The sequence below is a fragment of the Pediculus humanus genome, genomic scaffold (assembly GCF_000006295.1).
Source record: "Pediculus humanus corporis 1103172108279 genomic scaffold, whole genome shotgun sequence".
Taxonomy (NCBI): Eukaryota; Metazoa; Arthropoda; class Insecta; order Psocodea; family Pediculidae; genus Pediculus; species Pediculus humanus.
Window position 1 is genome coordinate 112298 of NW_002987848.1, and position 26599 is coordinate 138896.

General features: G+C 29.6%; 1 protein-coding gene across 1 annotated transcript in view; it reads right to left on the reverse strand.

Annotated features, from left to right (window-relative positions):
* Positions 1-4187: 4187 nt before the first annotated feature.
* The window catches only part of Phum_PHUM507370 (Cadherin-23 precursor, putative), a gene marked incomplete at both ends in the record, with an annotated part of 38853 nt that continues 16441 nt past the window's right edge, over positions 4188-26599 (reverse strand). The window contains 7 exon segments of the mRNA XM_002430967.1: positions 4188-4772; positions 4972-5154; positions 5461-5519; positions 5537-5540; positions 11208-11378; positions 11483-11755; positions 11835-12781. Coding sequence (XP_002431012.1) covers positions 4188-4772; positions 4972-5154; positions 5461-5519; positions 5537-5540; positions 11208-11378; positions 11483-11755; positions 11835-12781 — 2222 coding nt within the window.

The following is a 26599-nucleotide window of genomic DNA, read 5'->3' on the forward strand; positions in this document are numbered from 1 at the left end:
TAAACAAAATAAAAAATCTTAAATAAATTTTTTTTTGCATTCTATTTCCCACCCCACCCCACCCCCTTAAATCCGATCCTTTTCTTTTCTTTTCCATGGAAAGGAACAAAAAACGATTTAAATACTTTGGAATGAATTCGATTGAAAAATCACAAACACACAAAAGAAAAGAAAAAAAAAAAAAAACTGGAAAATGAAATAATTGATCCCGAATATATAAAAGGGAAAAAAAGGGAAAACGTTAACTACTGGAGAAAAATTTTCAGTGTTGTAAACAAAACAAAAAAAAAAAAAACTTTTTTGTTAATTTTCTCTCCTTTTTTTTTTCCAGAACGAACGAAAAAAAGGCAGGAAAAATTAAAAAAAAAATTCCTTTTTGAAAATAATTTATTTCCAGAATATTCAACGCTGGAAACATAATAAAGTAATGATAACCATCTGAATCGCTTTAACGGATCGTTGAATTTCGAGAAAAAAAAAAAAAAAAATGCGAGGCTGTAAAATGGAACGTAAGAAGAACGCGGGGAGAGGGGAGGGGAATGAAAGGGGGACGTGAGTTCCGCCGAATAAAGGCGGAAAATCGGATGATGCTCCTGCTTGAAAAAGCAAAACAACCGTCTTTTCAATTATTATTATTATTATTATTTTTTTCTAAAATATAATTCGATGAATATGCGCGGTTAGCAAATAAAAGAAAAAAAAATTTTTTTTGTTTTTTACTCTATGCGTCACGTGATTATGCCCCGAAATGATCTCTATGATATTTTAATTTTTTTTTTTTTTTTAATAAATTACATTTAAAAAAAAAAAAAAAAAATTGCACGCATGTACGTATAAATACGAATTATCGAAATGAAATTTTTTTTTTTTTTGCTATTGCCTGAAACCATTTCCGGTTTTCCCACCCTGTCCTCTTCCCTCCACTCCCCTTCTTTTCCTCATAAAATTTTACGACGGATATCCCGATCGAATCACGATGATGAAAATGAAATAAAATTAAATTTTTTTTTTTCCTTTTACGATTTTTTCCATTTAAAAATTTTAAAACGTTTACTAGCGAACGCGCGAAATTTCGCGATTTCGCGCGCGATGACGATATCACATCCGTTACGATAATAATAATAATAACAATAATAATAATCACTTTTTTTGTTTTGTTTTAATGTTTCAGTATCACGGAAAAACCGTTCGGGTTAAACGTTAACTTTTCGAAAAGGAAAGGGAACAAAAAAAAAAAACACGTTTTAACCGCTCCCCCCATTTCTCCCCTCCCCTCATTCCTCCGTTCGAAAAAAAAAAACCATAACGAACGCCAACACGTCCTTGCATCCGTTCGTTCGTTTTTATATAATATTGTTTTCGATAATAAATAATAATTTTTTCCTTTTTCCTTTCAATAAAAAAAAACTTTTCCTCGTGGCAGAAGAAAAAAAAAAAAATTTTTTTTTTTTTTTTTTTGTTTTTTTTTTAGGCAAAAACCCAAAAAGAAAACTCAACCGACTCGGAGAGGGGAAAAAAAAATAAAACATTAAAAAATTCATTTTCAAACTTGTACGAGAAAACTCAAACGACAAGAAACGGAAATGAATAATAAGAAGAAGAAGAAGAAACAAAAGAAGAAGAAATTAAAATAATAAAAAAATTTTCCGTTAGATTTTCATGTTTACAACTTGATGTAAAAAAAAAAAAAAAAAAAAAAAAACGATATCGATATCGAAAAAAAAATAAAATCGAACACGATTTCGAGATATTTAAATATTTTTTCCCTTATTTTCGCGAGCGAGGACAAAGGAAAAAATGTTTTTTTTTTTTTTTTTTTTAAAAAAATTTTCCATTGAAAAATTAATTTTGTAAAAAAAAAAAGGGAATTCCGTTTCTATTACATTCTTTTTTTTTTTCTTTCATGTAAGATTTTAATTAAACAAAAAAAAAAAAAATTTAATAAAACGACGACGACGAAACCCGTTTTATCAATGAATGAAACCGTTAAATAAAACAATCTTATCAAACAACAGCGTTTCGTTTTATTATCATTATTATTATTATTATTATCATTATTATTATTATTATTATTATTATTATTAAATAACAATAGCGACGGCAGAAGACGACGACGACGTCGTCGTCGTCGTCGAGAAGAAAAAAAAAAATTTCTCGTTGCGTAAATTTAAATAAATATTAATTTTATTTTATTTTACTTTTTTTTTTAAATTTTCATTTTTAGTTTTTTCCCTTCCCCTCACCCCCCCCCACTTTTCGAACGCAGTGGCGAAAATTTTAAACGAACCAACAACATTTTCAGAATTATAATTTTTACACCTGAGCGGCGGTGTAATTAAAATATTATTAAAATGTAAAAAATTTAAAAATAAAATGAAAACGTGACGATGTTACAAACAAACAAACAAACAAGCAAACAAACAAACGAACAAACAAAAAAATTAATATAAAATATCGAAACGAAACGAAACGGGGGGGGGAAAAAAACTAAAAATAAATTCGGTCCCGAATTTTATTTTCGATTCCGAAAATAAAAAAAAAAGAAATTCGTCTGCTTTGAAAGGTTTATAAAACGGAAACGAGATTTTTCCCACGGTTTCCTTTTTAAAAAAAATTTTTTTTTTTTTTTTTTTTTTTTTTTTTTTTAATTATAAAAAGAAAACCTGATACAACCAATCACGACACAAAAGATTTTAAAAGTTCGGTAAGGGGGCGGATGGAAGGAGAGATGGGGGAGGGAAAACTTTCTCAAAATTTTCCATCTTTAATTTCCTTTTATAAATTCAAAAAATAAAGGAAAAACTGAAAAAAAGGTAGAAAATTAAACAACCTGCAATAATTAAACTCGAAATGAAAATTGTCGAATTTTCCATGCGAAAAACAATGAGTCAAATGAATCGTTATGTTTTTCACTTCGACACACAAATGTTTCTCTTTTTTCTTTTTTTGACTTTACCGGATTTCCATCTTCGAAAACATTAACCGCAGTCGTTGCCATTTGCGAAAAGAAATAAATAAAACAAAGAAACAAACAAACGAACAAACGAACAATCTGGAGAAAAACAAGAGGAAAGCGAGAGAGAATGAGAGAAATGAAAAAAAAAGAAAAAAAATTTTTTTTTTACCTTTTTCTCTCTCTCTTTTCTCTCTTTTTTTCTCTCCCTCCCCCTTCTCTCTCTTTTTTCTCTTTTTTTCTCTCCCCTTCCTCTCTTCCTCCCCTTCCTCTCGCTTTCCTACTTTCCAGAAATTTTTTATAATTCCAATTCCCAAACGAACTCAAAAAAAAAAAAAAAAATATAAACATATACAACAGAATTTCAATAATTAATCACGCGGCGTTTCAAAAAAAAAAAAAAAAAAAAAAAAGTTTCAAAACTTTTGCGAATATATAAAACTCCAGGAATTGAAGGTGGCAGTGGCGGCGGTGGCAGTAATGGGGGGGGGGCAATAAATGATTAATTACAAAAAAAAAAAAAAAAAATTTTCAATATTCCAAACGAAAAGAGTATTAAACGAATATTATTTGTTTCCCCTCCCCTCACCCATCTTCTTTCTTTCTTTCAAATTTTTCCGCCATTTTTTAAACCTTAAATTTCCGAAAACCGGAAAATAATGATAATAATAATAATAATAATAATAATAATAATAATAATAATAATAATAATTTTTTTTGCTCACTTTTACATAAACAAAACATTTCACAAAGCCGTAAAGAGTAAATAAAGTAATAAATAAACAATTTAAAGTTATTTAACTGTGAAATTAATTTTAAACGACAAATTTTTCTTTTTTCTCCTTCCTTCATAAAATAACTTTTTAATAAAAAATAGAAAAAGGAAAAAAAATTCCTTTGATTTTTTTCCTTTTATAGAATAATAACAACCGAACAATGGAAAAAAAAAAATGTTTTTCTTATGAAAAACAACAAAATGTCGACGACGACGACGACCGGTAATTTTTTTTAATAAAATAAAATTTTTGTTTATAATATTTTAAAGACGAGAAGAAGAAGCAAAAAAAAAAAATAGGCGGGGGGCGGAGGGGTAGGGGGAGGGAAAGACAAAAAACTTTTTCCCTCCAACTTAAAATCTCATTAAAGTAATTAAAGTAACTTTTCTTTTAATTTTCCCCAAACTAAATATAAATAACGTAAATAAAAAAAAAAAAGAGAGAGAAAAAAATGGCGTCTAAAGTTTAAAGTTTTGCAAATAAGTATAAAATAAATTTTTACCGATGGAGAAAAAAAAATAAAAAAAACTTTTCCGAATTAAAAATAAAAAATAAAAAAAAATTATGCAAAGTGATAACAATAAAAAAAAAAAAAAAAGGAAAACGCGATAAGAGGTTTTTCCATCATTTAAATTTTCTTTTACGCGGCGGCATCGGCGTACGGCGACCCCCCCAAAAAAAATAATCCACGAAAAAATTTTTTTTCGTGAATGCTTTAATTTCGTCACGTCATGCATTTCCTTATAAAATACGTTCGAAAAAAAAAGAATCCGTTCGTTTTCACGCGTGAAAGAACGATGCCGTGATTGATATTGGAAAAAAGAAAAAAAAGAAAATAAAAAAGAAAACTCACCGGAATTTGGTTGTCCGTTGCTGTTGGGTCTCGCCGATGGTGCTCCATCTCTCGCTTCAACTTCCAAAGCGTAGGCTCCTTGTTTTTCACGATCGAAAACGACTTTTGTAAATATTTCACCCGTTTGTAAATTTATTTCGAAAAAATCTTTCCCCTCGTTTCTCGGCGAATCCACGACGTAGTAATAAACCTTTCGAAAAAAAAAAAAATCTATTATGACGAGAATAATAATGATAAAAATGGAATCACAATCACGTCGCACGTGTTACAAATATACATAAAAAATCGATAAAGTAAAAGAGACAGAGAGAGAAAGAGAGAGAGAGAGAGGTAAACATTTTTAAACGAAAAACCTTTTTCGAAACCTTTTTTCTTTCTAAAATTATTACCTGATTGTTAGGGAACGTTCCGTCTTTATCAATGGCATTCACCTGAGTGACTTTTGTACCTATGGGTTCACCTTCGAGTACGGTTTCTTGTTCGCGTTCGGTGAATAACGGTATTTCGTCGTTAACATCTTCCAACATTATGTAAACCGTGGCTTCCGATGCAAGTTGTTGCGCACCGTTATTCTAAAATAGAAAACAAAAAAAAAAAAAAAATAAGAAAGAATAATCGTTTCTGACAGTTTCGTTTAGAATAACCGAAACCGTCGTGACAATAGAAAAAATTTAAAAAAAAAACATTTCAGGTATCGAAAAACGATCTACTACCACACTTAACCGCGACCGTCTGTCTGAGTAGTTGAATTAATTTTTTCCTATTGTTATCCCTTTAACCTTTTAAACTCTTACATCCCTCCCCCATCTCCCCATTCCACCACCACCACCCATCGATTGTGATTGATTGTGGTTCGAACTGACATTCTATTACATTACCTCGACACGAATTGTCAAATTGTATTCTTTTATGCTTTCGTAATCCAGAGGATGATTGACTTTGATATCAGCCCACGTGTCTCCGTTATCAGTTCTCTGTTGAAGGTAGAAAGTGTGAAACTTGTTCGTTTGTGCTGTCGAACCCGGCATTAAACGATAATAAACGGTTGGATTTCCTTCGATACCAGAGCTATAAAAATCACACAAATAAATAAATTAATAAAATAATAATAATAATAATAATAATCATTTTTTTTTTATTATTTCCGTTTCGTTTTTTTTAATTATTTATTTATTTTTTCATAACTCCTTTTAAATTAAATAATAATAATAATAATAATAATAATAATAATAATAATAATAATAATAATAAAATAACGACGAAAAAAAAATTTAAACTAAATTTTTAAATAAAAACGTATTAATAATTTTTTGTATGTGTGTGTACATGAATTATTTGTTTGTTTGTTTGTTTTGTTATTCATGTATTTGTACTTTTAAAAATTTAAATTTTCCCGCCTTTTCTTTTTTTTTTTTTAAATTTATATTTATTACGTAACAAAAAAATTATTTTTTTACGATTACCAAAAAACAAAATCGTATAGAAAAAAATAAAAATTTTTTTATTTAGCGCATGCTTTTCTTTTTTTTTTTTTTTTTTTTTTTAGAAAAAAATTTATGCAAGCACAAAAAACTTTTTTTTTGTATTAAAAAAAAAAAAAATCTTTTAAAAAGAAAATAAAAAATTGTAACGATTTTTTTTTTTTTTTTCAAAAAATACAAAAAAATACGAAAAAAATTCTTTTTTGTTTGTTTGTTTAACAAACGACTCAATAATCATTAAAAGAGTCGATTGTTAATGCAAAAATAATTACATGCTGTACATATAAATACGACAAAAAAAATATAAAAAATTATCTACGACCAAAAAATTAAAAAATTACAAAAAATTACAAAAAAAAATCGTCTTTTAGTACGAAAAAGCGATGGAAACAGAGAGAAAACTTTTGTTTGTTTGTTTGTTTGTTTTACGCTTCTCGAGAGAGAGAGAGAGTGTGTTTGAGAGAGTGAGAAAGGATTCTACAAATTATGTTTTCCGATGACAATGAAAAACAAAATAATGTTAGTCGTATTGTGTTAACGATGATAATTACAAACGATTAAAAAACATGTTTATAAACAAACAAAAAAACGGTAGTCGTCATCGTTCATCTTGTTTGTTGTTTGTTGTTGTTGCCTTGAATCGTCTTGATGACTTCCTATCGTTTCGGTAACGATGAAAACTGATATTTTTCCTCCCCCCCAAAAAAAAAACTTCTCAAAATGGTGAATGAATGAATGAAACGAAAAACAAAATGTCGGATTATATAATTTTTTGATATTTTTTTTGATACTTTCGTTTCTTAATTAAATACCTCCCCAAAAAAATCATCTCTCTCCCTCTCGAGGGGGAAAAAAAAAATTAAAAATCAAAACAAAAAAAATTTCTTCTTCAATTAAAACAATTATCAAAAAACAAAAAAAAAATAAAAAATGTTTAAAAAAAAAAATTTTAAAATATTAAAAACTAATATTAAATAATTAATTGAATGAATTATGTTGTGTGGCTAGTGATTAATTATTAATTTTTGTGTTTGGATGTTGTTGTACTTTCTTTTTTTTTTTTTTTTTTTTCTTATGTTGGAGATACTGTCGGGGGCGAATTAAAACAACAGTAAAAACATATTGAACTTTTGAACTTCGGATAAAGAGATTGAAACTGTTTGATTGGCCTAACTGACTGTAATCGTAACGTACTTTATGTTTTATCAATGACAGAGTGGGAAGGGGAGCTTAGCGGGGAAGTTGGGGGGGGGTTAATATCGTTAGGTGCGAAGTATTTGTAAGCAATGGTGCGACCTGGCTCGCTGGTCATCGATTGGTGCGAAGCAACCTTTTCTTTTTCTTTTTCTTTTGTCTTGTGCACCATCACCACAATTTGTCACCAAACACTTTTTCTTTTTTCTTATTATTATTATTTATTAAAAATGTAACGAACTACTACTTCGTTTGAATGTACGTTCAAACGTAACTAATAATTAATAATAATAATAATAATAATAATAATAATCTATGAGGAGACTGAGTCATGCAGCAGAACGGCGTTGCGCATGCTCGTGCCACACGACCGACCTGGCCTTGACCGAGACTACTTTGGTGCCAACCGGCATGTTTTCTTTTATGTAGATGGGGCCGTAAACGACGTGGTCCCAGATTGGCGGATTGTTGGCGCGATCCACTACGTCGATCTGTACCTCAACGGATCGCTTCAATGAGGGATATCCTTTGTCTTCCGCCGTCGCTTCCAATTTGTATGTCTCGCGCTGTGTTAAACGTATTTATTAGTTATATAGGGAACTGGGTAAAGATTACCTGGCTTTCACGGCCGTCACGACCGTGCCAACAGTGACATTCTCTCTGATGTAAATGGGGCCGTACCCACTCATATCCCAGAGAGGCGGCTTATTGTTCCGGTCGACCACGTCGAGTTCCACGTCCACGTCCGCGTAGGAGGGCGGTTCGCCTCGGTCCGAGGCTCGCACCCGAAGTCGATACTTCTCTCGCTACAAAATATGGTGCATCAGGATAGGTGGCAAACACAAAAACAAGCAACAAGTTTTTATATAATGCCGCGAATCGATGTCTTGGACGACGATGATAGCAACAACAACAACAACAACAAAATATCGAATAATCGATTAATCGATTAATTTCGATATACGCTTTCTTTCTCGCATCCAAAACACCGATCCGAGACTGAAATTAAAAAAAAAAAAATAATAATAATAATAATAATAACAATCGAGGAATATGGCATTATTTACTCTGAACAAACTAAACTGAAATTATCCTACCATTTAAATTAAATTAAATTAAATTAAAAAAAAAAAAAAACGACAAAAACAATAATAATAATAATAATTGTAAAAAAATTTAGTATTCCTCCAGAAAAAAAAAAAAAAAAAAACTAAAACTTAATAATTATCATAATAATAATAATAATAATTTATCTATAATTAAGAACTCTTAATTTTTTTTATTTTTATTTTTTTCTATCATTTTAAACTACTAAAAATAATAATAATAATATTTTTTATAAAATTTAGTAATTTAATGAAATTATTTTGGTAGAGATAATTCAGCATACTTTACTTACTGGGAAACATCCCTTGTAGCGCCCCCAGTCCAAACAAAAAAATAATAATAATAATAATAATAATAATAATAAAGTGCAAAAACACAAGTGCAAGAAAATAAAATAAAAAAATAAAAAAAGATAAAAAGAAAATAATAATAATAATAACAACTCGTAATAGAAAAAATAAACAAAAACAGGGAATCCAACCGAAAATAATAATAATAATAATAATAATAATAATAATAATAATAAAGAAAACCGTAAAGGTTTATTATAACAACAAACAGGATGTAAAATAAAATAAATACTTTGGTTGTTTTATATGTTGGTTAACAAGGAGGGGGTTTGCGTTAATTACAACAAGCGCATGCGTTGTATGTGATGCATCATAGGAAATGAGAGAGAGAGAGAGAGAAAAAAAATTTTCTCATTTGGCGTTTTCAAAATATTAAAATACCGCCAAATTTTAAAAAAAAATTTAAAAAAAAAAAAATTTAAAAAGGTAAAAAATTTTTTTTTTAAAAAAATTAAAAAAAAAAATTTTCGAACGAAATTTTCCGCGGTACCGAGAGTACGGCTGGCCACATACAGAGGAAAAATGTCACGTGGCTTTTGTTTATAAATGACACGTTGATTTTAAATATTTCATCATCCTGTAAAAAAAGTTTTTTTTTTTTTTTTTTTTTTCCGTTTTCATACTTATACAAATATATATATATATATAAAACAACAGTTTCGTCAATCAATCAATCGACGACCAAAAAAAAAAATTACAAAAAAAAAAAAAAAGAAAATTTAAAAAATTTTTTTTTCATTTTTTTTTTTTTCCTTTTTCCCCGTATCCGGATTTTTAAAAATAAAAAAACTTTTTGAAAATTCATCCGGATCAACCAAAAAAAAAAAATTTTCCATTTCCAATACCTGTGAAAATCAAAATTCAATTGCGATGTTACATCACATCAAAAAAAAAAAAAAAAAACAAAAATCAATTTTTGGAAAAATTCAAAAAACAATTTTCCTTTTTTTGTTTGTTTACAAACAGCAAAAACCAAAAAACCCTCCCCACCCCCCCCCCAAAAAAAAAAAAAAAACAAAAATTGTGAGTGAAAAAAACAAAAACAAAAACAAAAAGAAAATCTTTCGACGTTCAACTGCACACATCCGAAAATCATATTATGACGTCACAATCGGCCTCAATCGGAAAAACAAAAAAAATTTTACTGTGTCGAAAAAAAAAAAAAAAAAAACAAAAAGTTTTTAAAAACCGCGACAAAAACCAAAAATAAAAACAAAAAAAAAAATTTTCTTTTTTTTTTTTTCTTTTAAAATTCTGGATAAAACAGTGAATGTGCAATTAGTATTTTTTTAAAAATGGTGGAAGTGTGCATTTAAAAGAAAATTTTTTTTTTTTTTTTTCTTTTGACGAGACTGTGCCGTAGATAAATAAATAAATAAAACAAATAATAATAATGATAATAATAACGACAACAATTCAATTTCGTGTGAGAAAAATTTCTGTCGTTGATTTAAAGAGCAAATTAAAAATAACGTGATTATTTGACAAAATCAAAAGTGATAAAAAAAAAGCAACTTTCCCTGTTTCCCCCGGGAACCCTATGTACCCTTTTTTGTTTTTTTTTTTAAATTCCATTGGGCTGATTATTTCTAACTTTTCAACGTTTGTCGCGCCGTCGGCCAACAAAAAAAAAAAAAAAGAAAATCATCCGATTGCAAATTCCCTCATCTTAGCAGAAATGACAATGATGACAATTACAGACGGACTGTGAAATTAATTACAGTTAAAACTTATGACATCGAACACGCACGCACGCACGTCAGATCGTTACGTCACTACTACACGTGGGTGCGTGTAAATTTTTGCGTGGGTGGGTGTATGAAGTTTACCGAACCGTATCGAAAATGACGACGACGATGCCTTACAACACATACCGAATCGACAAAAAAAAATTAAAACCGCGTTCGGGGGTGTGGGGGGGGGGAATAATAAACTTTTCGAATCGTATAAAAGAGAAACAAGAAAAAGAACGAAATAAAAAGAGACAGAAAGAGATAGAGAATTCATTAATTTTAGTATATAAACTTTTTTTAAAAATATTTATGTACTCGCGCGTCGTGGTTGGTTGTTGTTGTTGTTGTTAGTTTCAAGAAAACACGGAAAAACATTTTCATAATTTTAAAAGAAAAAAGGAAAATCAAGTCCGATAAATAAAAGGAAAAAAAATCCCATCACCGGAAATCGTCAAATTTTTTTTTGTTCTAGAAAGAATAATAACAAGAATAAACCTGTCCTTTTGTGAATCCTGTACGAATTGAAATATTTTCAACAAACCGGATGTTGTTCGTTTGTTTGTTTCAAACAAAAACGAAAACCACCTGATTTATTAATTCATTAGAAAAATCAGCTCAATAGAACAAAATGCCATGTTTTGACCATTCGAAAAGTATTTTTTTTTTTTTTTTTTTTTTTTTTTTTTTTAAAACTTAATTCTAACCTTTTTCGAATTAAACAATGTAAACAAAAACTTACGTCCAAAGGTTTCTTTAATACTATCCAACCCGATTCGGGTTGAATTTCAAAATATTCAATGTCCAATGGATTAAAAGGAGCGCTTAGAGTGTAAACAATGGCTCCGTTATTATCCGCATCTTCGTCGGATGCGGAAACTCTTAAAATGTTTGTACCGATGCTTGCATCCTGTTTGACATTTTCAACGTATTTCTAAAACAAAAAGTATTATTATTATTATTATTATTATTATTGCGTTTTTCATTTTAAAAAAAAAAAAAAAAAATCAAAAATTTAAACGATTCGACGGGACAAACCTGACGATCGAACAATGGCGGATTATCGTTGACGTCGGTTATTTCCACGGTAAAAGAACAAACACCTTCGAGAGAAGGTTCGCCCTGATCCGTGGCTTTAACGGTTACCGAAACGAATTTCCCGTCGTCTCCTTCCCTGTCGAAAACTTTATTCGTCGACACTTCTCCCGTTTCTTCGTCGACCGTGAATTTCGTTCCTTTTTGATTGGGCTGTTGTACGATTGAATACTTGACTTGACCGTTGACTCCTTTGTCTTCGTCTATGGCATGAACCTTTGACGAAAATTGTCGTTATTGTCAATATAATTTTACCCCCTTCGAGTTTACAAAAAAAAAAAAGTAAAAAACTCACTTTTATGACTGGGCTGCCGTTGGGTGCACCTTCTTCTACCTTTGGATAGTAAGTGCTGCAATCTTTAAAAACGGGTTTATTATCGTTGACGTCGGTTATGAAAACGACGACAACCGCTGTCGACGTGTGAATCGTCGAACCACCGTTCGCACAACAAGCTCCGTCGTCCATGGCGGTAACGTTCAATTCGTATTTATCTCTGTCCAAGGAAATAGCTTTGGAATGGAGACGAATGACACCGGTTATTTCTTCGATGACGAACTGACCGGAAGTCGTTCCGCCACCAACGAAACCGAATCTCACGTTATCGCCGTCTTTATCCGAAGCGACGACCGTCGTCACCAGAGTGTTGGGTCCGGCATTTTCATCCACGTTGGGCGTGTAAACTTGTTGCGAAAATTTCGGTTCTTCGTCGTTTTTGTTTTTCGTGTATATCCGAACGGTGGCGGTTCCCGTTTTCGAGGGTTCGCCCTTGTCTTTGGCCGTAACAACGAATTCATAATAAGCATTATTATTATCGGCATCGAGTTGTTTGTTATTAGATATAATTCCGTTGGCATCCACGCTGAAATGATCATCCGAAACGAGATATTCGATTTCGGCATTGAAACCCGAATCGGAATCCGTTGCTTTTACTTTGAGTATGGACGTTCCCAGCGCGATATCTTCGTCGACGTTATGAGCTTGATAATCGGGCAATTCAAATTTAGGTGCGTTGTCGTTGACGTCCGTCACGCGTATGGTTAATTCAACAGATGTCGAAAAACCTCCGGAATCTTCTGTTGCCGTCACGATGAGAGAATACACGTGAGGTTGTCTCAAATCTTCGAAATCTAATTCTTTGGCGAGTTTAACGATTCCCGAAGTTGGTCCGATGTTGAACGTACCAGCACCTTGCCCTTGAGCTTTCAAAGTATATCGAATTTCCCGATCGGCAAACGATTTCGCTTTGACTGATATGATACTGAAATAATAAAAAAAAAAAAAAATTTCATTTCCGTTTTAAGAATTGTATTACTTAAAAAGTAACAAAATACTTATGCCATTGTGCAAAACAGACAGATAAATTTACTCGAGGTAAAATTTTCTAGAAACAAAATTTTTTTTTTTTTTTGATTTATTGATTTTGACAGGTAGTAAAAAAAAAAAAAAAGAAAATTTCCTCCGGCGGCCTTCATTTTACAGCCAAATGTGCCAAATTTATTTTTGCGCCTTTTTTGGTTAAACGATTACCGTAATAAAATTTTAAAAGAACGTTTTCGACGTAAGTTAAGAAAAGGCGGGAAAAAAAAAATTAACATCAATTAATTCGAAACTTAATAATGCTATCGTCACATCCTTAAGTAAAAAAAAAAAAAAAAAAAAATGGATGAATAATTTTTTTTTTTTTTGAATTTTAAATTTTTTTTAAAAAATTATATTCGAGAAAAAAAAAATTTAAAGATCATTAAAAAAAAACGCCAAAAGCTAACAAAAATCGATATGGGGGGGCAAGCCGCCCCCCCCCCCCGCTTTATTGGCGATTTCAAAACAATTTTTTTTTTTTCTATTTCCACGTTTTTTTTTTTACGAGTACTACTACTACTACTACTACTACCACTACTTAAAAATTCAATTTTGAGCGCAATTTGTTGGGGGAAAAAACAAAATCACACGAATCAAATTTTTCCTTTTTTTTTTTTCTTCTTAATTTGATATTTGTCCGACCCGTACCTTTCTCAGGTATTTCGTTGACGAATTAAATTAGGCACGAATTAGGAACCGTCATTATTTAAAATAAAGGAAAGAATGAAAAAAAAAAAAAACAAAAAAAAAAACAAAACGTTCACAACAACGTTTTTACAGGGTACGTGCTAATTCGTATTATTCTCGATAGTTAAATCCAAGAATACGTAAAAAAAAAATTTTCGTCTGCTAGATATTTTTTCATTTTGTTAAAACGACGAAATGAAAATCCCTTTCCTCCCCCTCCCCCCCCAAAAAAAAAAAGAAAAACATTGGTAAGTAATTTTAAAAGGAAAATGATTAAATCTGTTTTTTTTCTCTCCTTCTTTCTCTCTTTCTCTTTCTCTCTGTCTCTCACTTTCTCTCTCTCTCTCTCTCTCTCTCTTTTTCTCTCGACTAAATTTAACAACCTTTTTCAAAAAAAGGCTTTTTAATCCGTCGAAGACGAAAGAAAGAAAAATAAAAAGATGATGGAGGAAAAAAAAAAAAATTCGAAAGCCAAAAACCTCACAAAAAAAATATTAAACGATCGACAAAAAAATTGCCCCCCTTCTTCTCCCCTCCCTCCTCTCCCCTCTCGTAAATAAATCTTTTATTTTACTTATATGGAAGGTTTTTTCACTCACTCGGAATCTTTTTTCTGATTTTCTGGTATTTCGGCCTCGTAGGACGGCATGTAAAACTGCGGAGCTCTTTTACCGCCCACGATAGACAATCTTTCCTCGGGTGTTGATTGATACCGTCTGTCATCGATTCGTCCGTTTTGATCTTCTGCTTTGACGTACAAAACATATTCCATGTCGAGTTGAAAGGGATCCGTTCCCCTCGTTCGTACCACTCCGGACCGTTCGTCGACTTCGAATCTTCCTCCCGTCCTGTCTCTCACAATGAAATAATGTATATTGTGATCCGTGTCGGGATCCCTTGCTTGCAACGTGAACACGGGCGTGTTCGGCGGAGCGTTCAACTGGACAACCGCTTGCATAGGCAGAGGCCGGTTTATGAAATATGGCGCTTCATCGTTCATGTCTTTCACGTGAATAATAACTCTCTGATTATCGGTATCTGTATTAAAAAAAAACCAAATGAATAATAATGATAATAATTTATATTTTAAAACTTCAAAAAAAAAAAAAAGTTCATCCATCATACTGTAAACATTGCGTACGTCGTCGGCAACATTACAAACGCGCGTTTTTCAAAATCCAATAAACTTTTTTTTTATACGATAATAATGATAATTCAAATGTTAATATGACTAAAACTAATCGAATTTTTTTTTTTTTTTTTTTTTTTTTTTTTTACTACTTACATTTTAAATTTCCTACTTAACGTGTCAGCAGCATTGAAAAAAAAAACAAAAAAACAATTAAAACCGTTAAAATTAAATTAATTAAAAAAAGGCCATAATCATTTTTTTTTAAATTTTTTTTTATGAATGGAAATTATTAAAAGGAAAAAAAAAAAAAGTTTAAATAACAAAGTTTAATAAAGTTTTTTCCTTTTTTTCCCCCCTTTTTTCTCCTCCTTTTTCTTCTTCTTCTTCTTCTTCCTCCTCATTTTTTTTATGCAAAGTTTTTAATAAATTTAATCACGTTCGTGGAATAATAATAATAATAATAATAATAATAATAATAATAATAATAATAATAATAATAATAATAATAATAATAATAATAATAATAATAATAATAATAATAATAATAATAATAATAATAATAATAATAATAATAATAATAATAATAATAATAATAATAATAATAATAATAATAATAATAATAATAATAATAATAATAATAATAATAATAATAATAATAATAATAATAATAATAATAATAATAATAATAATAATAATAATAATAATAATAATAATAATAATAATAATAATAATAATAATAATAATAATAATAATAAGGATAATAATAATAATAATAATAATAATAATAATAATAATAATAATAATAATAATAATAATTTTTTTCAACACAACTATTTGATGACAATATTTTTTTATAAAAAAAAAAAAAAATTTTTTTTTTTAATTTATTATTATTATTATTATTATTATTATTATTATTATTATTATTATTATATTAAAATTATAGATAAAATTCATTTGCCCCTTTTGGGGGAAGAATCAACAAAGAAAATAAACGAAAAAAAGGGGAAAAAAAAAAAAAAAAAAAAAAAAAAAAAAAAAAAAAGAAAAAAAATGGAGAAAAAAAAGAAAAACCACAACATTGTAATTTTCGATTTCATTCGTTTCACAACCGCAACGTTAATTTAAAATGATAATGATAATGATAATGATGATGATGATGATGATGGTGATGGCGATGGCGATGAAGAGAGAGAATGAAATAACGAAATTAACGAAAACTCATAAAATTTTTCCTTTTCTTTTCCTTTTTTCTTTTTTTGTTTTATTTAACCCCGTCGAAATATTCACTCCGATCGATTGGAAAAACGATTTTCCTCTTTAAAAAGAAAAGAAAAGTTTTCAATAAGAAATCGGAAAACGTAACGATGAGAAAAAAACAACCGACCGGAAATGCTTTTACGTTAAAAATCCTGTTATCACAACCGTATATACGATCACCAAGTAATTGTTCGATTGATAACGACAACTCTCGACATTTCTTCCAGCGGAAATACACGAATCGTGACGTCATTATTTATTTTTCTCCAAAAAAAAAAAAACAATTTTCCGTCTACTCTATCATTTTCCAATTAAAACATAGTCGAAACAAAAACTTCCGGTTGCAACGACTCGAATCCATACGTACGCAAAATGCATAAAAAAAAATTAATTATTATCATTATTTTTCTTTTTTTCGTGATCATACCGTAATAAAATAATAATAATAATTATTATTATCATTATTATTACTACTTTTTCCCATTCGTTTTCCATCACAAATAATTTACATCGTTTTTTTTTTTTTTTTTTTTTAACGAAAAATGATAAAATAAATAAAATTTTAAAATGTTTTTGTACCGGAACGAAAATTAAATTTATTTATATTTGATATTGATTTATCGATTTCTCTCCTTCTTCTTCTTCTTTTTCCCTTTCGAATGATGATAATGATAATAATTTTACGGGTGTTAACGCATAAATAATTTAATATATATACATACATAGATTTTTAAAGGAAAAATAAAACGGAAATTTATTTCGTTTCGAAATTTACACACGCACACGCACACACACGCGGATAAATTTTAAAGGAAAAAAAAAAATATTATTTCGGCGGGGGGCGGGAGGAAAAGGAGAAGAGAAAAGGGAAAAACAAATCGAAAACGACATCCGTTTAAATACCAAAAAATCTGTAAAATTACTAATAATAATAATAATAATAATAATAAAGGTGAAATATTTCCTGGTCTTACGTTATCACGTTATTAATAGAATAGAATTTTTAAAAAAATTTAAACTCGAGCAAACAATAAAATAATAATAATAAAAAAATAGAACGAATTTCCCTATTTTTTCCTCTTCTTCTTTCTTCTTCTTTCTTTTTTCTTCCTCTTCGAAAAACCAATGTTATTAAGTTTATTGGTTATCGATAATGAGAAGAAAATAAATTATAATTTATCATTTAAAAAAAAAAAAAACTGTACGGTAATTTTATTACACAATTTCCAAACGGTAATTTAAAAAAAATCTCGCATATAACAGGATATAACCGTCATTTAAAATCCTTTCCTTTTTCCCGACCCCCCCGACCTCCCCTTACGACCTCCGAAAACACGGGTCGAACCAACGTAAATGACCTAAACGAGAAAAAAAAAATGTCACGGCAAGTAATGACACGTTAGTTTTAATTAAGAAAAAAAGTAGAATGATGATGCGAATTTTTGCAACACGTGATTATTATTATTATTATTTAACCACTTTACATCCCTTTTTCTTCATCTTCTTCCTCTTTCTCTTCTTCTTCTTTTTCCGCAACACACCACACATCTTCCCGAAGAAAAACAATTTCTCCCCTCAGCTCAAATTTTTTTTTCTTTCATTTGTCTTGTAAATTTTCTTTCTCCAAGAACAAAAAGTTTTCCTTTGGAATTTTCCAAAAATTATCGAGCGGAATAAACATAAACCGATAATCCTTTATCTCTTATCATTTCGCGGGGAGGGGGGGGAAGAAACCGTTTTAACATTATTAATTTTCCCATTCGTCGCATTATATTATTGTTAAACTCTTCACTATTTAAAACAAACGATAAAATGATAATGCGAAAAAACAATGTGAAAGTTCAACCGAACGATAATAATGATAATAAAAAAAGAAAAAAAAATTTAAAAGGAACAATTAGAGAGAGAGTTAAACGAAATAGTTTTTTCTCTCTCTCTCTCTTTAAAAGGAAATAAAAAGAAATAAAATGAATTTGATATCGAAAAGGAAAAAAATTAAAAAACAATTACGGGTTAATAATTGAGTTATGATTTACTTGAGTGGTGGCGGCGGCTGCCTGCCCTTTCTCATCTCACTCTCTCTCTCTCTCTCTCTCACCTTCCTAATCTTTTATCTACCCATTAATACAAATTAAAAAAAAAGAGAGAGAGAGAGAGAAAAACGTTCACACACGCACACACGAATTCCGTTAGGAAATTGGCAAAAAAAATTTAATTGAGTCTAATAAAAGATTCTCCACGAATCGCATTTAACCCGAATGCAATTTTGCAATTTTGCAATTTCAAATAAAAAAAAAAAAAAAAAAAAAAAAAACATTTACTCGAGTGCAGTTACAAGAAAACAGGAAACAACAACATTTTGAAAATTTTTCATGGCGTTTTTTGCCCGAATGTGAAAAAAGAAGAAGATGAAAAAAAAAAAAAAAATCGTGACGAACGACCGGTTTGTTCGTTCTTTCGTGATTTATTTATTTCCCTTTGCCCCCCTTTTTTATTTTTCTTGTTTATTTATTTATTTCTTCATCCTTCCCTTATACAAAAAAACAGAAATTTACCGTTTTTTTTTTTTTAACATATTAATTAAATCTTTCTGAGTAGTCATCGTTACCATTTTGCCAAGTTTTTTTTTTTTTTTTTTCCACGTGACAAACCCATTTTCCGCCCGTAACCTCCGCCATTTTTTTTTTCGCGGTTCGTACTCAGTTGATGTGTGACGAAAACAAAAGTTTTTCCTCTTTCTATCTTTCAATTCGACAAGTACAAACGTAAGTTACAAATTATGAGAACAAACAAACAAACGAACAAACAACTTGATTTTTCATACTTAAAACGAGTGACGAAAAAAAAACTATTTTCTACAAACAACCTCAAGTGAAGAAAAGAAAACAAACAAACAACAAACAATCATCTACCGTTCGAAAATCATTCACGATTGACAAATATATTTATAAATTAATAATAATAATAATAATAATAATAATAATAATAATAATAATAATAATAATAATAATAATAATAATAATAATAATAATAATGAAAATGAATAAATGCACATGACTAAAACTAACAAAACATAAAAAAAAATTTATTATAACAATTTCATTCGTTTGCCTCTGAGGACAGGATAAAAAATTTATCATTATTATTATTCCTAATAAAAACCAAATCGCATCCAGTCCTTTTTATTATTATTATTATTATTATTATTATTATTATTACTAACGATATCTCGTTAAATTCAAACAGAAAGGAGCATTTGTTTCATTTATTTAACCCAGGAAAAAAAGAGAGAGAGACAACTATTTTAGGCGAATGAAAAACACCTCGATTCGCTTTTGCACAAAAACAATTGAGAGAATGACGATCAATTTTTTTTTTTCGAATCGAATCCGCACGCAAATGCGAGAAGAATAGAAAATAACTTTTTTTTTTTTAGAATTATTTTAACCGTGCAATATTACACAAAAAAAAAAAAGGATGGGGAGGAGAAGGAGAGAGAGGAAAACATCATGTGTGCGAGTGCGAGTGTGCGCGCGCGCGTGTGTGTGTGTGGCCTACAAATGCTAATGGTAAAAAATTATTGTTCGAAACCGTGCAAAGTAATTTTGTTTCTTTTTTCCTTCCTTTCTTCCCCTTTTCTATTTCTTAAAAACGTATTACGTAAATAAGGCGAAAAAGAAAACGTATACGTATACACACAGGCAGGCAGGCCGTAAATGGCTCCCAACATCCGGTTTAGAAAGAAAAAATATAAATAAGAATATTAAAGGAGGCTCCAGACTGTGTGAGGGTAGATTACACATTTCGGTGCATTAACGTGAAGGGTTCGGAAAGCGCAGGATTGTATAAAACTAAAAAAAAAAAGTTTTTTTTTTTTTTTTTCCATAATAAAAACAAGCATGTGCAAGAACTTGAGAATTTCATTTGCTCTCTCTCTCTCTCTCTCTCTCTCTCTCTCTCTCTTTCTCTCTTTCTCTCTCTATCTGCTCAACCTCGATGCCAGGGTTTTTAGTATTTTTTTCCCCTTTTTTTCTGTTTTTTTAATTTCGTTTCGTATTTGTTTCGATGCAATCAAATTAAACCGTTCATTTTTTATTTTATTTTTTTACTTTTCGTATGCCGAAATAATAATAATAATAATAATAAAACTCACAAATCTTTCCATTTGCGCCCCCTACCCGTATTCCCCAACCCCAAAAAGCAATACGTTTAAAAAAAGGAACAAGAGAGTGGAAATTATTTTAATTGATTCGCATAATCGCAAAAGTTATTTAATGACCTACGGACCCGTGATTTTCACCAGTTTATCCAACCTAAAAAAAATATAAAAAAAAAAAAAGGCGTTTCCGGTTATTTGAATAATGGCAACATGACTTGAACCGAAAGTCCTGTGGGACGTTCGAGACGAAACGAACGAACGAACGAACGAACGAACGAACGATGAACAAGCATAAAACTTTCCTTTTTTTCCCCTGAGGGGCCAGAGAGGGGAGGGGGGATGGTTGGATTTTGTTTATAAAAAAAAAAATTACTTTTAACCGACGTTGGGAGTTCGACCGACCCTTATTCATACCCCCGAAGGTTCACCGACCGACCGACCTACCAAACCTTCCACTTCGAAACTCTTTTATTACTAAAAAATTATTTAACGTAAGGGTAGTAGTGAGTAAGGGTTAAAAAAAAATAATAAAATTTCATTATAAACAAGTTTTAAGATTGAATCCGAGACACTTGACAGATAAAATCAGGTTGGATTAAAAAAAAAAAAAAAAAAACACGTTTTTCATTTATTTACTTATTATTATCATCATCATCATCATTATTATTTTTTTCCTAATCAGGTTTTCTTTATTATAAAAAAAAAAAATGAAACATCATCGACCGGATAGCATTTCCCTTCCGAGAGAGAGAGAGAGAGAGAGAGAGAGAGAGAGAAAATCAATAACAATTTAAGAAGAAGTAAAAAAAAAATTATCGTGGCATTAATTGTGTAAACGCGCACCCGTCACCAGAGAGCTTAACCATTTTGAAATAAAAATGAAAATGACACGCCTAAACAAAAAAATTTTTTATTTTTCAATTTAATTTAAAAAACAAATTCGAACGAAATAAAATAATGATGATAATAATAATAATAATAATAATAATATAAAATAAAAGCACAAAATAAAAAATAGGCGCGTCAATCTTTGACGATTGATTTTTTTTTCCGCCCCTCCTCCCCCCGCTTCTCTATTAAAAACTTAATTACAGCCGGAATTAAATAATTCAATAATAATAATAATAATAATAATAATAATAATAATAATAATAAACATTAAAAAGTTTTCCCAATGGCGATAATATAAATTTTTTAACGACTTTTTCATTGAAATCGATATCGAGAGTATTTATAATTCTGTGAAATCGTTTTATTTCACAACCGGTTGTTGCAATCGATCGATAAATTAATTATTTCCATTGTGAGAACGGGAGAAAAAAAAAAGGTTAAAAAAAGGTAAAAGCCTTTTTCATTCCTTTTTTTAACCGAGAAATACCGAATAAATAGTAATTGAGGCGGGAGGCGTAGGTGGCGGTGACGGAGCCTAAGTGGTAACACGACGACGACGAACGAACAAACGAACGAACGAACCTGACGAGAAAGACAATTAATATCGATTGTGAGAAACGTACGTGAAACGAAGCACCTAACAATAATAATAATAATAATAATGATAATAATAATTGAACGCGGTTTATTTTATATATAAAAGGGAGTTTTTCCTACGCGTCGAACAGAATTTTAAATATAATTTCCTTGTTCTTCCCTATGAAAATCTGTGCCAAAAATTTGAACGTGTACGTAGTAGATACACCATTTTACATATCGATAATTTATATGTCGGTGGTGATAATAATAATAATAATAATAATAATAATAATAATAACGAAACTATTTTTTTTGTTTTTTCATCCTACTCGAAATTAAATAAATATTGGAGACTGGAAAGTCTCGCAAGTTTCTTTCGTGCCACGTTCAAAAAAAAGGAAAAGGAAAAGGAAAGAGAAACTTATGGGAAACAACCTAATAAATAAACATGCGTAGAAATACGGGATAAAAAAAAAAGGTAAATCAATTACGTTTGAAGACATAATGGATTCGACAAAGGAAAAAAAAAAAAAATTGAAATATTTATAACAACCCAAAGGAATTAAATAAAAAAAAAAAGAAACGCGTTCTGTCTCTCTCTCTCTCTCTTTTTCTCTCTCTTTCTCTCTCTCTCTCTCTCTATATCTCTCTTTTTCTCTCTCTTTCTCTCTCTCTCTATATCTCTCTTTTTCTCTCTCTTTCTCTCTCTCTCTCTCTCTATATCTCTCTTTTTCTCTCTCTTTCTCTCTCTCCCTTTTCCAATTTTTTTCTTTTATTTTTTTATAGTGTAAATTTCGAATTTTTCAGAGAGAGAGAGAGAGAAAAATATTGATTCGAGTTATGACAATAATATAATAATAACGATAATGATAATAATATTTAAAGTACAAAAAAAAAAATACATTAATTGACCGTAAAAGAAAAATAATTTTTTTTTACCCCTCCCCCCTTTCAAACGTTAAATTATAACCTTCTTTCCGACCATATTTCTTTACCGATTTTATCACGAATTCTTTTTTTAAAAAAATTTTTCTTCAATCCGAAAAAAACAACAAAACATAACATAACGTAAAACATAACAAACGAGAAAACATTAATTTGCTAAACCGTCATAATAACTTTACGAAAGATACGTACGCTCAGATTTTTTTATTACAAAAAAAAATAAAAAAATCAAAAGCGTGGGAATGTATGAAGAGTCAAAAAAAAGGTGAAATGACGGCACGTCAGAAAAAGAAAATAAATAATCGCAACAAAAATAGGAAATGCCAAAAAAAAAAAAAAAAAAAAAAAACAATTTTTAATGATAACGTTACGCGAAAAAGGAAAAACTTATCGACGGGAAAAGTTTTTATGAGAAAAAGTCAAAAAGAAAAGAGAGAGAACGAAATTAAAACAAAAAAAAACCTTGATTGACAACAAAAAGTTTTAAAAAAGTAAAAAATGAAAACGCAAGAGAATACAGGAAAGAAAAACTCCACGAGAGAGAGAGAGAGAGAGAGAGAAACGAGATATCGAACGATATCGATCAGTCGCTTTAAAGTAAATGAATACCTTTGACAATAAAAAAAATTCAGGAAACAAAAACACAAACGACTCATTTTAATTATGTTTAAAAAAAACAACAAAAAACATAATTTGAAAAAAACGGCGATAATAATAATATTAATAATAATAATAATAACAACAACAACAACAATAATAATAATAATAACAACAATAAAATTTATTCCGCGTTAAGTAAACACGATATTGTTTTATTTTAAAACGGAAGATATGACAGACCGATGATGATGATACTACACACAAGTCAAAAACGGGAAGGGCCTCTTTTTTTTTTTTCTCACGCATTGTTTTGTTGTTTCATAACAAAACAAAACAAAACAAAAAAAACCAAAACACACGTGTCAACAGCAAAACGAAACACAAATAAATAATAATGATAATAAAACACTGGGGGCCACCGAAACTTTCCTCAACGAACATATTTTTAAACGAAAAAAAAAAATACATCATAACGTATAACATAATAAATTTCATAAACGACCTCAAACCTGGTAACCGAGAGTACCTGAAAACCTTTTTTTTTTTAATTAATGTTTTTAAAAAACATTGTTTTTTTTTTTTTTTTTTTTTTAAAGCAATTCTTCCGACGTGATCTAACCTAATGATTTTTTTTTTATTCTTTTTCCGCCTTTTTTTTTTTTTTTTGAATTTGAAAAATCCGAATATTTCCCCCCTCCTCCCCCGCTTATACAGATTCGATAACGCACGCGAAAAACTCATTTATTTATTTTTCGTTATAACTAACGTTTTTCGGGGAGGTGGTGGGTGGGGGAGAGAGAGAGAGAAGAAACACCAAAAACACACAAAAGAATTACATGAACAAATGCAAAAATTAACGTTTTAAAAACTAAAAAATAATAATAGAAGAAGAACGGTTTGGAGTAAAAAAAAAATCAAAATTTTATTCATTAAATTTTTCCTTTCCCCCTCCCTATCCCCCCATCTTGTTATTAGAAACAAAATGAAAACAAAAACAACTACAAAAACTGGGAAAATGAAAAAAAAAAAAAAAAAAAAATTGAAATATTACAAAAAAAAAAAAGGCTTTATCAAATTGAATAGATAAGAAGAGTAAGGTTTTTAAGGATTAAATTCCCATCACCTAAACAGAGAGAGAGAGAGAGAGAGAGAGAGAGATAGGGGGGAGAAGGAAAGATGAAACGTCAAATGATGCCTTTTGAAAAAAGATTTTTCAAAACTCTGAAAATGATAATAATCCATTGTTTCTCCCCCCCCCTAATGACTTTTAAGTGGGGTAAAAAAAATAAAGTAAAATAATGATAAACGCCATCGTCGTTGTCGTCGTCGTCGTCGTCGGTTGGTAAGCCTGGTCAATTAATTTTAAATATGAAAAATGAGTTTTTAAGTTTCGGAAAACAACAACGACAACAATAATAATAATAACAACGATAACGATAATAATTCATCGTTTTTTTTAAAAGAAAGAAATTTTTTTTTTTTACTCTCTTCATTCGATTAATCGGGAAACCGGAAATAAAAAAAAATCAAAAAATTTGACTTTCATAGCTTCTTTAAAAAAAAAAAAAAAAAAATTCCTTATTAAACACTACGCGGCCATTTTGTTTTCTAATATTTTTTTTTTGAATTTCCTATGTGAAAGGGTTACCGCATGTCGAAGTAATTTCAATCAATCGTTTCTATCCCATTCGAGAAATTTCCTTTTTTTTTAACGGTCAAAATTCCCCTCCCTCCCCCGCGTTATTAATTTTAACCGTAAAACGAGTAAAAATTCATCGACGGAATCGTGATTTCAAACTTAAAAATTTGTTTTGTTTTTTTTTTTTTTGAAAAAATTAACAACCGGTACTTTCTCTCTCTTTTTTTTTTCTTTCTCTCTCTCTCTCTTTCTTTCTCTCTCTTTCTCTCTCGTTATTTAACAAAAAAAAAAAAAAAAACAAAAACAAAAATTTCAAACAAAATCATTAATCAAAACAAAAATGGAAGGAAGGGGAAAAGAGTCCACCCATCAAATCAAATCAAATCAATCAATCAATCAATATTAATTCATATACACCTCAAAATCATTTTCTTTCCAATCAACCTTTTCCACTTATTATTAAAAAAAAAAAAAAGGAAAAAGAAAAAATGTCACCCGAGACTTTTTATCTATTCTCGTCTTAGAAATCCTGTCACGCCATTTTTAACCACTCAAACTTTTAACTAGTGATGGACACTCTATTCCTTTTATCCAACGTCAACCATATTCGTCATCAACCATCTCTATATAAAATTTAGTATTATTATTATTATTATTATTATTATTAGCTCTTAATGTTTGACTCGTTCGTCCACCGACAACATTTTTCATTTAATCTCTCGACCGAAAAAAAATTATTATTAAAAAAAAATTCTTTTTGTTTTTGTCATTAACTAAACATTCAAACAGTCTCTCAAATGTGTGTGTGTGTGTGTGTGTGTGCGTGTGCGTGTGCGTATGTGTCGCCCCAGATACACGCTACGCATTTTTCTTTTTAGTATACCCGCATCATCATCTATTTAAAATCTCAAATTTTTTCTCTTTTTTCTCCAGACTTATCACTTATACGATAAACAAACATGACTCACCGCCATTTTTTTTTTTTTTTAAACGCGAAAAGCCACAAAATGGCAAAAATTAAATTCAAACCGTTTTTTAATTAGTTGCTAAATAAAAAAAAAAAAATTTTTTTTTTTTAATAAGATTTTCGAAATAATAATAGCATTAAAGTATTTTCCGTGTAAAAAAAAAAAAAATAAAAAAGCGACGATTTCGAACTAAATAAGATTTAAAACGGTTAGTTTTGCCTTTTTCGTAAACAAACACAAACGTACGCGACCTAATATATTGATTTAACGACAATCTTTTTCCCTTTAAATTTCAAAAAACAAAAAATTTATCATCACCCACGCACATTTTTCATTCGTTACTTTGTACCGTACCGGGGGGGTGGGTTGGGGGCTGCCAGGGAGAGGGTGTATGTCGGATTTCTTTAAAGTCGAAAGAAATTTTTATCCCCTGAAAAAAAAAAAAAAAAAAAATATTTCCAAAGGGAATTTATTCGATCGTTTCCATTATTTTATATAACCATCACATTTTTCTCTCTCTCTCTCTCTTTCTTGATTCATCCGAGATTACAGTTTTTTCTCTCTCTCTCTCTCTCTCTAATCGTGCTAATAGTTTTCTTAGATGTACTTTATTGCTCTCAATGATGTGTGTGCCTGTGTGTGTATATTCGTGAACCCGAGGCGAATCACGACATACGAACGAATCCTCCTTATATACATCTTCACGTCCTTGAATCATTTTCAAGTGTAACTTTGAAAATTTCACACGGTTTCGAATTTTTTTTTTTTTTTTTTTTTTTTTCGTAAAGTTCGCCTTAGAATTCGAAAGGAAAAAGAAAGAATATAACGTTGGGGGAAGGA